General features: G+C 45.1%; 1 protein-coding gene across 1 annotated transcript in view; it reads left to right on the top strand.

The window, feature by feature from the left end:
* PRDX3 (peroxiredoxin 3) overlaps window positions 1-5,941 on the top strand; it is a 54,822-nt gene extending 48,881 nt beyond the window's left edge. Inside the window, exons 6-7 of the mRNA XM_069752649.1 lie at window positions 2,976-3,141; window positions 5,837-5,941. Coding sequence (XP_069608750.1) covers window positions 2,976-3,141; window positions 5,837-5,887 — 217 coding nt within the window. The 3' untranslated portion in view covers window positions 5,888-5,941. The remainder of the gene's footprint in view (window positions 1-2,975; window positions 3,142-5,836) is intronic.
* The last annotated feature ends 7,571 nt before the right edge of the window (window positions 5,942-13,512 follow it).

The following is a 13,512-nucleotide window of genomic DNA, read 5'->3' as shown; positions in this document are numbered from 1 at the left end:
GTGACCAAAACTACAGCCAAAAAGGATGAGCACAGAGAAATGGTCTGTGGTCACCCCAAACAGAGCGATCTCATTTCAAGTGTTTATTTCTGTTAATGTTGATGTTTATGGCTTACATCCAGTAAAAGCCCAAAAGTTGTTATCTCAGTAAATTAGAATACTTTATCATACCAGCTTGAAAAAATTGTTAAAATCCGGAATGTTGGCCTACTGAAATGTATGTTCAGTAAATGCACTCAATACTTGGTCGAGGCTCCTTTGGCATCAATGCGTCGTGGCATGGAGGCGATCAATCTGTGGCACTGCTGAGGTGTTATGGAAGCCCAGGTTGCTTTGAAAGCAGCCTTCATCTGGTCTGCATTGTGGGGTCTGGTGTCTCCTTTTCCTCTTTACAATACCCCATAGATTCTCTATGGGGTTAAGGTCAGCCGAGTTTGCTGGCCAATAAAGCACAGTGATGCTGTTGTTTGTAAACCAGGTATTGGTACTTTTTGGCAATGTGGACAGGTGCCAAGTCCTGCTGGAGAATGACATTTCCATCTTCAAAAACCTTGTCTGCAGAGGGAAGCATGAAGTGCTCTAAAATTCCTAGTAGACAACAGCGCTGACTTTGGTCTTGATAAAACACAGTACACCTATACCAGCAGACCTCCAGGAGCTTGGATTGTCTGTCTCTCCACTCTTCCTCCAGACTCTGGCACCTTGATTTCCAGGGTCTAGTGTGAAGTTTCCACAATAAGTGATGGTTTGGGGAGCCATGTCATCTGCTGGTGTAGGTCCACTGTGTTTTATCAAGACCAAAGTCAGCCGTCTACCAGTAAATTTTAGAGCTCTTCATGCTTCCCTCTGCCGACAAGCTTTTTGGAGATGGAAATTTTATTCTCCAGCAGGACTTGGCACCAGTCCACACTGCCAAAAGTGCCAATACCTGATTTAAAAACAACAGTATCACTGTGCTTGATTGGCCAGCAAACTGATCTGACCTTAACCCCATAGAGAACGTATGGAGTATTGTCAAGAGGAAGATGAGACGCCAAAACCAACAATGCAGATGAGCTGAAGGCTGCTATCAAAGCAACATGGGCTTCCATAACCCCTCAGCAGCCACAGGCTGATCGCCTCCATGCCACGCAGCATTGATGCAGTAATTGATGCAAAAGGAGCCCGACCAACTACTGAATTTACTGAACATTTCAGTAGGCCAACATTTTGGATTTTAAAATCATGTTTTCAAGCTGGTGTTATAAAATATTAAAATTTACTGAGATAATGTCTTTTCGGTTTTCATTGGCTGTAAGCCATAATCAACATTAACAGAAACAAACACGTGAAATAGAATCTATAGAATATACGAGATTCACTTCATGTATTGAAGAACTGAAATAAATTAACTTTTTGATGATATTCTAATTTTGTGAGAAGCACCTGTATATTGTCACGATAATGTGAATGTGCCATGTTTGAGTATCTGCCTAGCTCTACAAGACACTGCAGGCTATTCCGACCCCCCCCCCCCCTCTCTTTTCTCTCTGTTGGCTGCCTGTGTGTGTGAAGAAGAATTTTTATTACTTTCCCTGCAAATACCAGGCTCTGTGCACACTACCCCTCCCTCCTCCAATCTAGTACTAGTTGGAACTGGTGTAAGCCATGAGTTTCTTTGTTTGATTAAAGTTATATATCGCAGCACCGATTTGGGCTAGAAATAAACAAATTACATATTCCGGATGTCCAGCGGTAGACCTATCACCCACGGAAAGTGCGAGCAGCTAGGCGCAACGAGTGCAAAGTGTGGATTTCTCCTTAAGCAGTTAATGTAATGGCTCCGTATTTACATTTAAATAATGCCCCTGACGTGAGGAACATCATGAGCATCGTGTCGTACTTATGTGAGGTTCACACCGCAATTTATGCGTAAAAAAAAGTCTTCATATTGTAAGTAAAGAGGAGGTTTCAGCTTCTAAGTGATGTCACCACAGGGGGCGTGCCTGAGCTTTAGGCAGGGAATATCTGTGTGTAGCAGGATTCTTGCAGTGTCTTTTGCCGGGGAATTCAGCTACGACAGGCTGAGCAATCTGACCTGAGAATAAGTGTGGAAGGTCCCCTCCTCCAGCCAGCATACGGCATACCATTGAATGATATGAAAGAATTGTAAGTCAATCTTCACCGTTAATCCCTTTTTATTTGTAATTGTATATACACATGTTTTGTCTTCTTTATAATATCCTTTTAATATTTTTGTAAATACTGCCTATCTTTTATGGAGTAAAATATATAATTTTACTAGCTTGTCTCTTCATACTCTATACGAACTGTCGCTTCTTCTGAGGTGAATTACGCTACTGATTTGGGTTGGCTGCAGACCCGTTAACCTTTGGTGAAAATCTGAGCTGGTGGCAGCATACTTTGTTCTGTGTGATTGGGAATCTTTGTAGTGACGGCGTCGTTGATAATTATTGTTCCTGCCTGAGTGGGAGTAGTTATATTGCCCTCGCTGCAGCGTGCCCAATAGCCAGTACATAGCAGGCAGTTTTTCTGGTGACTAATTACCCTAGGTGCAGAACCTAATCTGACCTGAGGGTAGAAAGGACATCAGAGAGCTGCAAGTTCCAAACCGGAAGTGGGATATAGATAAATCCCCTTCAGAAGGAACCAGGGGCAATCAAACAACCCCTGTTCATGACAAATTGGTGTAAATAGTGGGTATGATAAAGATATCCTCCACAGGATCCCGGACATATTGTTGGCAGCACAGTGTGAACTGTGACTATTGTGTTGTTTAAGTGTTTCTGTAATTTTTTATGAGGACTGTGTATGTATGTATATGTGCGTGTGTGTATATATATATGTATATAACATAATGGGTGTATATATTTTGTTTGTATATATTGTGTGCATATATAATGTGAACATAATGTGTTTGTGTGTGTATTTTTTTATATATATATATATATATATATATAATCTCCCTTTTCCAGGGGACTCTTTATAATTGATCCCAATGGAATTGTGCGGCACATGAGCGTGAACGATCTTCCTGTGGGGCGGAGTGTGGAAGAGACGCTGCGATTGGTCAAAGCCTTCCAGTATGTAGAGACACATGGGGAGGTCTGTCCTGCCAATTGGACTCCCCACTCACCCACAGTACGTATCCTCCATCTGCTTCCAGTACTACCCTGCTATCTTTTTAATGCTCATGTCTCTGCTTGCTGTTGGACTTGATATGTCATGTTGGATCATTATATGAACTCATCTGGCTTTTGTCACACTCTGGATTATCTGCTCGTTGTTATCCATCAAGTGATGCTGCTCTTATAATGTGTATGCTGACTTATTAGTATGGTATCACAGCATCGTGTGCGGCTCAGTCTCCAGAGTTTAGCATGGGTTTTCTGCCCCTAAACATATTTAGTTTTCATTTTCACCAGCAGAGGTCTTGAAAATGTTAAGGAAGTGAAGCAATGTTTGAGGAAGCCACCCGAGTTTGGGAATGTAGAGGGGGGAGCGGCAGAGATCCGCCTCCGAGCTCTGGGAATGTGGAGGGGGGAGCGGCAGAGATCCGCCTCCGAGCTCTGGGAATTGTGGAGGAAGGAGATGCAGAGATCCGCCTCCGAGCTCTGGGAATGTGGAGGGGGGAGATGCAGAGATCCGCCTCCGAGATCTGGGAATGTGGAGGGGGGAGATGCAGAGATCCGCCTCCGAGCTCTGGGAATGTGGAGGGGGAAGCCTCAGAGATTCGCCTCCGAGATCTGGGAATGTGGAGGGGGGAGATGCAGAGATCCGCCTCCGAGATCTGGGAATGTGGAGGGGGGAGATGCAGAGATCCGCCTCCGAGCTCTGGGAATGTGGAGGGGGGAGATGCAGAGATCCGCCTCCGAGCTCTGGGAATTGTGGAGGAAGGAGATGCAGAGATCCGCCTCCGAGCTCTGGGAATGTGGAGGGGGGAGCCGCAGAGATCCGCCTCCGAGCTCTGGGAATGTGGAGGGGGGAGATGCAGAGATCCGCCTCCGAGCTCTGGGAATGTGGAGGGGGGAGCCGCGGAGATCCGCCTCCGAGCTCTGGGAATTGTGGAGGAAGGAGATGCAGAGATCCGCCTCCGAGCTCTGGGAATGTGGAGGAGGGAGCCGCAGAGATCCGCCTCCGAGCTCTGGGAATGTGGAGGGGGAAGCCGCAGAGATCCGCCTCCGAGCTTTGGGAATGTGGAGGGGGGAGATGCAGAGATCCGCCTCCGAGCTCTGGGAATGTGGAGGGGGGAGCCGCAGAGATCCGCCTCCGAGCTCTGGGAATGTGGAGGGGGGAGCCGCAGAGATCCGCCTCCGAGCTCTGGGAATGTGGAGGGGGGAGCCGCAGAGATCCGCCTCCGAGCTCTGGGAATTGTGGAGGAAGGAGATGCAGAGATCCGCCTCCGAGCTCTGGGAATTGTGGAGGAAGGAGATGCAGAGATCCGCCTCCGAGCTCTGGGAATTGTGGAGGAAGGAGCCGCAGAGATCCGCCTCCGAGCTCTGGGAATGTAGAAGGGGGAGCTGCAAAGATCCGCCTCCGAGCTCTGGGAATGTAGAGGGGGGAGCGGCAGAGATCCGCCTCCGAGCTCTGGGAATCTGGAGGAAGGAGATGCAGAGATCCGCCTCCGAGCTCTGGGAATTGTGGAGGAAGGAGATGCAGAGATCCGCCTCCGAGCTCTGGGAATGTGGAGGGGGGAGATGCAGAGATCCGCCTCCGAGCTCTGGGAATGTGGAGTGGGGAGCCGCAGAGATCCGCCTCCGAGCTCTGGGAATCTGGAGGAAGGAGATGCAGAGATCCGCCTCCGAGCTCTGGGAATTGTGGAGGAAGGAGATGCAGAGATCCGCCTCCGAGCTCTGGGAATGTGGAGGGGGGAGATGCAGAGATCCGCCTCCGAGCTCTGGGAATGTGGAGGGGGGAGCGGCAGAGATTCGCCTCCGAGCTCTGGGAATGTGGAGGGGGGAGCCGCAGAGATCCGCCTCCGAGCTCTGGGAATGTGGAGGGGGGAGCGGCAGAGATCCGCCTCCGAGCTCTGGGAATGTGGAGGGGGGAGCCGCAGAGATCCGCCTCCGAGCTCTGGGAATGTGAAGGGGGGAGCCGCAGAGATCCGCCTCCGAGCTCTGGGAATGTGAAGGGGGGAGCCGCAGAGATCCGCCTCCGAGCTCTGGGAATGTGAAGGGGGGAGCCGCAGAGATCCGCCTCCGAGCTCTGGGAATGTGGAGGGGGGAGCCGCAGAGATCCGCCTCCGAGCTCTGGGAATGTGGAGGGGGGAGCGGCAGAGATTCGCCTCCGAGCTCTGGGAATGTGGAGGGGGGAGCCGCAGAGATTCGCCTCCGAGCTCTGGGAATGTGGAGGGGGGAGCCGCAGAGATCCGCCTCCGAGCTCTGGGAATGTGGAGGGGGGAGCGGCAGAGATTCGCCTCCGAGCTCTGGGAATGTGGAGGGGGGAGCGGCAGAGATCCGCCTCCGAGCTCTGGGAATGTGGAGGGGGGAGCCGCAGAGATCCGCCTCCGAGCTCTGGGAATGTGGAGGGGGGAGCGGCAGAGATCCGCCTCCGAGCTCTGGGAATGTGGAGGGGGGAGCCGCAGAGATCCGCCTCCGAGCTCTGGGAATGTGGAGGGGGGAGCCGCAGAGATCCGCCTCCGAGCTCTGGGAATGTGGAGGGGGGAGCGGCAGAGATTCGCCTCCGAGCTCTGGGAATGTGGAGGGGGGAGCCGCAGAGATCCGCCTCCGAGCTCTGGGAATGTGGAGGGGGGAGCCTCAGAGATCCGCCTCCGAGCTCTGGGAATGTGGAGGGGGCCTGCTTATTTTTGTCTCATGTGTCCTCTTCTCCCTTCCAGATTAAGCCGAGTCCAGATGGATCTAGAGAATACTTTGAGAAAGTGAACTGATGGCGATGTGTGAAGATGAATTCTGACAGAATTAAAGCTGCCTTTCACATATGACTCCTGTGTTGTAGAGCTTGTGCCCCTCCACCCCCGATCATGGTTATCACTCACTAAATTCCCTCAACACTTCCAAAACCAGACTGGACCAACACATGAAAAAAAGGTGTCTGCATTTGGTTAATGACCCAGCATAGCCAGCCACTAGACTCTAAAACTTAACATTTAATATGTATACCTCTAAAATTATGTGTACTTTAAAAACAATTTGGTGCTCATGTTTAAACGTGCACTAGACAAGAAAAATGGCATGATCTCACCCAATTGCTGTCTCTCTTCTTGTTACAGATTCTTGTGCTTATTGAGAGCACAGCATGGGACGGAGACCAATAGACCTTTTCCAATGGGGGGGAGAAAAAAAAATAAAATATATATATATATATAGGTAGGTGGGGGGGAAGGGTTTGAGCCTACTTAGTGAAGCCCTTTAGTTAGTATAACCACCCTGGATGATATGTCCTCTTTCTCTTTCCAACGCGTTTCCCTCCCCGTTACGGGGGTTCATCAGGGGAATAAAATGTCCAGGTTAAATGTCCAGGTTAGTGGAGGTATTCTGCAGTGGCAGACATAACCTCATTCAGCGGCGTCCTCCATGTGAGGATAAGGCAGTCCAGGGCTTCACTAAGTAGGCTCAAACTTGGGGACTGCCCTTGTTAGGGCGGGAGTCTTATACACGGGGCACGACAGGGAAGATAGCTTCAAACCCTTCCCCCCCACCTACATATATATATATATATATATATATATAATTTTTTTTTTTTTTTTTTTCTCCCCCCCATTGGAAAAGGTCTATTGGTCTCCGTCCCATGCCGTGCTCTCAATAAGCACAAGAATCTGTAACAAGAAGAGAGACAGCAATTGGGTGAGATCATGCCATTTTTCTTGTCTAGTGCACGTTTAAACATGAGCACCAAATTGTTTTTAAAGTACACATAATTTTAGAGGTATACATATTAAATGTTAAGTTTTAGAGTCTAGTGGCTGGCTATGCTGGGTTGTTAGTTAAAAGTGGTCAGACGTGATTAGGAACGATACGTTCTGGTTTCTTTCTTTTTTCCTGCTGAATTCACGCATTTGGTTAATGCCATCAACTATACTTTTGTCTGTTCCTGTCTCCCATTCTTTACACTACAGTTCCATTCTAACAATGAGAAAGCACTGCCATTAGCTTAGGGGAAGTGTCTGTAACAGCCTGGAGGTAGTAGAAGACTGCTTCACACAATCAGGGGAGCGGCCTCTAGAATAGGAGAGGGCTGAGAATGTGGTAATTGTTGCACAAATACTCAGGGGAGGAGCCTGAGAAAGTGCTGCACATATACTCAGGGGAGGGTTCTCAAGAATGGGAGGGGCCTGAGAATATCTGGTCTATGCTGCACTCGGAGGTTATGAGATAAACTCTGCATCCAGTGGGTAGAAGGGTCTTATAGGGGTCCTAGGCTCAGACTACTCTGGACTTTCTGTGCCTGCAGTGTTTACCAGCGGAAGCTCCTCCTGAACTTCGCACCTCCCTTCATCCAGTGACTGCCGTTGTACACACCATCCTGCTCATTGTTGGCACTGCGACCATCCGTGAATGATGGCTCTGTCTTACTGCTCTCGGCTGTCAGCACATTTCTGCCTCGCAATCATTTTATATTACAGCAGCAAGAAAACTTCTTAGGCTGGAGTCACACTAAACGTGTATACAGTCATGGCCAAAAGTATTGACACCCCTGACATTCTGTCAGATAATACTCAGTTTCTTCCTGAAATGATTGCAAACACATTATTTGGTATTATTATCTTCATTTAATTTGTCTTAAGTGAAAAAACACTAAAAGAATTGTCCTAAAGCCAAATTGGATATAATTCCGCACCAAATATAAAAAAGAAGGTGGACAAAAGTATTCACACTGTTCGAAAAATCATGTGATGCTTCTCTAGTGTAATTAACAGCACCTGTAACTTACCTGTGGCACCTAACAGGTGTTGGCAATAACTAAATCACACTTGCAGCCAGTTCACATGGATTAAAGTTGACTCAACCTCTGTCCTGTGTCCTTGTGTACCACATTGAGCAAGGAGAAAAGAAAGAAGACCAAAGAACTGTCTGAGGACTTGAGAAACCAAATTGTGAGGAAGCATGAGCAATCTCAAGGCTACAAGTCCATCTCCAAAGACCTGAATGTTCCTGTGTCTACTGTGCGCAGTGTCATCAAGAAGTGTAAAGCCCATGGCACTGTGGCTAACCTCCCTAGATGTGGACGGAAAAGAAAAATTGACAAGAGATTTCAACGCAAGATTGTGCGGATGTTGAATAAAGAACCCCGACTAACATCCAAAGAAGTTCATGCTGCCCTGAAGTCCAAGGGTACAACAGTGTCAACCCGTATTATCCGTTGGCATCTGAATGAAAAGGGACTGTATGGTAGGAGACCCAGGAAGACCCCACTTCTTACCCCGAGACATAAAAAAGCCAGGCTGGAGTTTGCCAAAACTTACCTGAAAAGGCCTAAAACGTTTTGGAAGAATGTTCTCTGGTCAGATGAGACAAAAGTAGAGCTTTTTGGGCAAAGGCATCAACATAGAGTTTACAGGAGAAAAAAGAGGCATTCAAAGAAAAGAACACGGTCCCTACAGTCAAACATGGCGGAGGTTCCCTGATGTTTTGGGGTTGCTTTGCTTCGTCTGGCACTGGACTGCTTGACCGTGTGCATGGCATTATGAAGTCTGAAGACTACCAACAAATTTTGCAGCATAATGTAGGGCCCAGTGTGAGAAAGCTGGGTCTTCCTCAGAGGTCATGGGTCTTCCAGCAGGACAATCACCCAAAACACACTTCAAAAAGCACTAGAAAATGGTTTGAGAGAAAGCACTGGAGACTTCTAAGGTGGCCAGCAATGAGTCCAGAGCTGAATCCCATAGAACACCTGTGGAGAGATCTAAAAATGGCAGTTTGGAGAAGGCGCCTTCAAATATCAGGGACCTGGAGCAGTTTGCCAAAGAAGAATGGTCTAAAATTCCAGCAGAGCATTGTAAGAAACTCATTGATGGTTACCGGAAGCGGTTGGTCGCAGTTATTTTGGCTAAAGGTTGTGCAACCAAGTATTAGGCTGAGGGTGCCAATACTTTTGTCTGGCCCATTTTTGGAGTTTTGTGTGAAATGATCAATGTTTTGCTTTTTGCTTCATTCTCTTTTGTGTTTTTTCATTTAAGACAAATTAAATGAAGATAATAATACCAAATAATTTGTGATTGCAATCATTTTCAGGAAGAAACTGAGTATTATCTGACAATTGCAGGGGTGTGAATACTTTCGGCCATGACTGTATGTGTATATAATATACTAGATGGTGGCTCGATTCGAACGCTACGGGTATTCTAGAATATGTATGACAGAACTTGTTCAGTAAATGTAGCATATAGCACAGCCACGTAGCATATAACAGCCACATAGTATATATAGCACAGCCACGTAGCATATACAGTTAGGGCCAGAAATATTTGGACAGTGACACAAGTTTTGTTATTTTAGCTGTTTACAAAAACATGTTCAGAAATACAATTATATGTATAATATGGGCTGAAAGTGCACACTCCCAGCTGCAATATGATAGTTTCCACATCCAAATCGGAGAAAGGGTTTAGGAATCAGCTCTGTAATGCATAGCGTCCTCTTTTTCAAGGGACCAAAAGTAATTGGACAATGGACTCTAAGGGCTGCAATTAACTCTGAAGGCGTCTCCCTCGTTAACCTGTAACCAATGAAGTAGTTAAAAGGTCAGGGGTGGATTCCAGGTGTGTGGTTTTGCATTTGGAAGCTGTTGCTGTGAGCAGACAACATGCGGTCAAAGGAACTCTCAATTGAGGTGAAGCAGAACATCCTGAGGCTGAAAAAAAAGAAAAAATCCATCAGAGAGATAGCAGACATGCTTGGAGTAGCAAAATCAACAGTTGGGTACATTCTGAGAAAAAAGGAATTGACTGGTGAGCTTGGGAACTCAAAAAGGCCTGGGCGTCCACGGATGACAACAGTGGTGGATGATCGCCGCATACTTAATTGGGGGAAGAAGAACCCGTTCACAACATCAACTGAAGTCCAGAACACTCTCAGTGAAGTAGGTGTATCTGTCTCTAAGTCAACAGTAAAGAGAAGACTCCATGACAGTAAATACAAAGGGTTCACATCTAGATGCAAACCATTCATCAATACCAAAAATAGACAGAAAAACACCTCAAGAAGCCAGCTCAGTTCTGGAAAAGTATTCTATGGACAGATGAGACAAAGATCAACCTGTACCAGAATGATGGGGAGAAGAAAGGGAACGGCACATGATCCAAGGCACACCACATCCTCTGTAAAACATGGTGGAGGCAACGTGATGGCATGGGCATGCATGGCTTTCAATGGCACTGGGTCACTTGTGTTTATTGATGACATAAGAGCAGACAAGAGTAGCCGGATGAATTCTGAAGTGTACCGGGATATACTTTCAGCCCAGATTCAGCCAAATGCTGCAAAGTTGATTGGACGGCGCTTCATAGTACAGATGGACAATGACCCCAAGCATACATCCAAAGCTACCCAGGAGTTCATGAGTGCCAAAAAGTGGAACATTCTGCAATGGCCAAGTCAATCTCCAGATCTAAACCCAATTGAGCATGCATTTCACTTGCTCAAATCCAGACTTAAGACGGAAAGACCCACAAACAAGCAAGACCTGAAGGCTGCGGCTGTAAAGGCCTGGCAAAGCATTAAGAAGGAGGAAACCCAGCGTTTGGTGATGTCCATGGGTTCCAGACTTAAGGCAGTGATTGCCTCCAAAGGATTTGCAACAAAATATTGAAAATAAAAATATTTTGTTTGGGTTATGTTTATTTGTCCAATTACTTTTGACCTCCTAAAATGTGGAGTGTTTGTAAAGAAATGTGTACAATTCCTACATTTTCTATCAGATATTTTTGTTCAACCCTTCAAATTAACCCCTTTACCCCCAAGGGTGGTTTGCACGTTATGGACCGGGCCAATTTTTACAATTCTGACCACTGTCCCTTTATGAGGTTATAACTCTGGAACGCTTCAATGGATCCTGGTGATTCTGACATTGTTTTCTCGTGACATATTGTACTTCATGACAATGGTAAAAATTCTTTGATAGTACCTGCGTTTATTTGTGAAAAAAACGGAAATTTGGCGAAAATTATGAAAATTTCGCAATTTTCCAACTTTTAATTTTTATGCAATTAAATCACAGAGATATGTCACACAAAATACTTAATAAGTAACATTTCCCACATGTCTCCTTTACATCAACACAATTTTGGAACCAAAATTTTTTTTTGTTAGGGAGTTATAAGGGTTAAAAGTTGACCAGCAATTTCTCATTTCTACAACACCATTTTTTTTTAGGGACCACATCTCATTTGAAGTCATTTTGAGGGGTCTATATGATAGAAAATACCCAAGTGTGACACCATTCTAAAAACTGCACCCCTCAAGGTGCTCAAAACCACATTCAAGAAGTTTATTAACCCTTCTGGTGCTTCACAGGAATTTTTTGAATGTTTAAATAAAAATGAACATTTAACTTTTTTTCACAAAAAATTTAATTCAGCTCCAATTTGTTTTATTTTACCAAGGGTAACAGGAGAAAATGGACCCCCAACATTGTTGTACAATTTGTCCTGAGTATGCCAATACCCCATATGTTGGGGTAAACCCCTGTTTGGGCACACGGGAGAGCTCAGAAGGGAAGGAGCACTGTTTTACTTTTTCAACGCAGAATTGGCTGGAATTGAGATCGGACGCCATATCGCGTTTGGAGAGCCCCTGATGTGCCTAAACAGTGGAAACCCCCAATTATAACTGAACCCCTAATCCAAACACACCCCTAACCCTAATCCCAACAGTAACCCTAACCACACCTCTAACCCAGACACACCCCTTACCCTAATCCCAACCCTATTCCCAACTGTAAATGTAATCTAAACCCTAACTGTAACTTTAGCCCCAACCCAAACTGTAGCCCCAACCCTAATCCTAACCCTAACCCTAATGGGAAAATGGAAATACATTTTTTTAATTTTTCCCTAACTAAGGGGGTGATGAAGGGGGGTTTGATTTACTTTTATAGCGGGTTTTTTAGCGGATTTTTATGATTGGCAGCCGTCACACACTGAAAGACGCTTTTTATTGCAAAAAATATTTTTTGCGTTACCACATTTTGAGACCTATAATTTTTCTATATTTTGGTCCACAGAGTCATGTGAGGTCTTGTTTTTTGCGGGACAAGTTGACGTTTTTATTGTTTATATCCAAAAAAGAAGGGAAGTAACAGACCAAAAATTAAAATATCAGAAATTTTATTCAATGTTATTAAAAGACAAAAATGCAATTCAACTATAAATTTAAACATAAACTAAGGGGAAACATGGCAGAATGAACCCACAGCAATCCGTACAGTTGAATATATATAACGGAATGAGGAAATTCCACCAACTCAATACACATGCATCAGCAGGCTCTGGACTACAGAGAAAAAAAAAAAAAATGACCACAAAGTAGTGCAATAAAAGCCAATGGGATTGATCTCAAGGAGTCATGTATAGTGTATGTAATTATATGTCTATGAATGACAAATGAGGGGAAACATGTCTCCTAAAAATTATTGAAGTAAACTGAGTAGGAACCATATTGTTAAATCTATGCACGGTGCCAAAGTGGCCAGAGGATAGCAAATAAAGTGTCAGTGCTTAGTGCAAATAACGTTAAGGGCCATATACATCCATGTGGAAGCCAAATCAGGCGGGTCATACGCATATTATCACCATAGTGTGCATACCTGCTGAGGGGAGGACTTGCCGTGGGACAGGATGAACCCCGACGCGCGTTTCGCAACGTAGCTTCTTCCAGGGGGTATATACATACACTATACATGACTCCTTGAGATCAATCCCATTGGCTTTTATTGCACTACTTTGTGGTCATTTTTTTTTCTCTGTAGTCCAGAGCCTGCTGATGCATGTGTATTGAGTTGGTGGAATTTCCTCATTCCGTTATATATATTCAACTGTACGGATTGCTGTGGGTTCATTCTGCCATGTTTCCCCTTAGTTTATGTTTAAATTTATAGTTGAATTGCATTTTTGTCTTTTAATAACATTGAATAAAATTTCTGATATTTTAATTTTTGGTCTGTTACTTCCCTTCTTTTTTGGATATATATTCTTTTGGAGGTACGCCTCATATACTGTTTGGTCTATTTTTTTGGTATATTGACGTTTTTATTGGTAACATTTTCGGGCACGTGACATTTTTTGATCGCTTTTTATTCCGATTTTTGTGAGGCAGAATGACCAAAAACCAGCTATTCATGAATTTCTTTTGGGGGAGGCGTTTATACCGTTCCGCGTTTGGTAAAATCGATAAAGCAGTTTTATTCTTCGGGTCAGTACGATTACAGCGACACCTCATATATATCATTTTTTTATGTTTTGGCGCTTTTATACGATAAAAACTATTTTATAGAAAAAATAATTATTTTGGCATCGCTTTATTCTCAGGACTATAACTTTTTTATTTTTTTGCTGAT

Source organism: Ranitomeya imitator, chromosome 2 (assembly GCF_032444005.1).
Source record: "Ranitomeya imitator isolate aRanImi1 chromosome 2, aRanImi1.pri, whole genome shotgun sequence".
NCBI lineage: Eukaryota > Metazoa > Chordata > Amphibia > Anura > Dendrobatidae > Ranitomeya > Ranitomeya imitator.
Note: the sequence above shows the minus strand (reverse complement) of the source record. Positions and strands in the feature narration are given on the sequence as shown.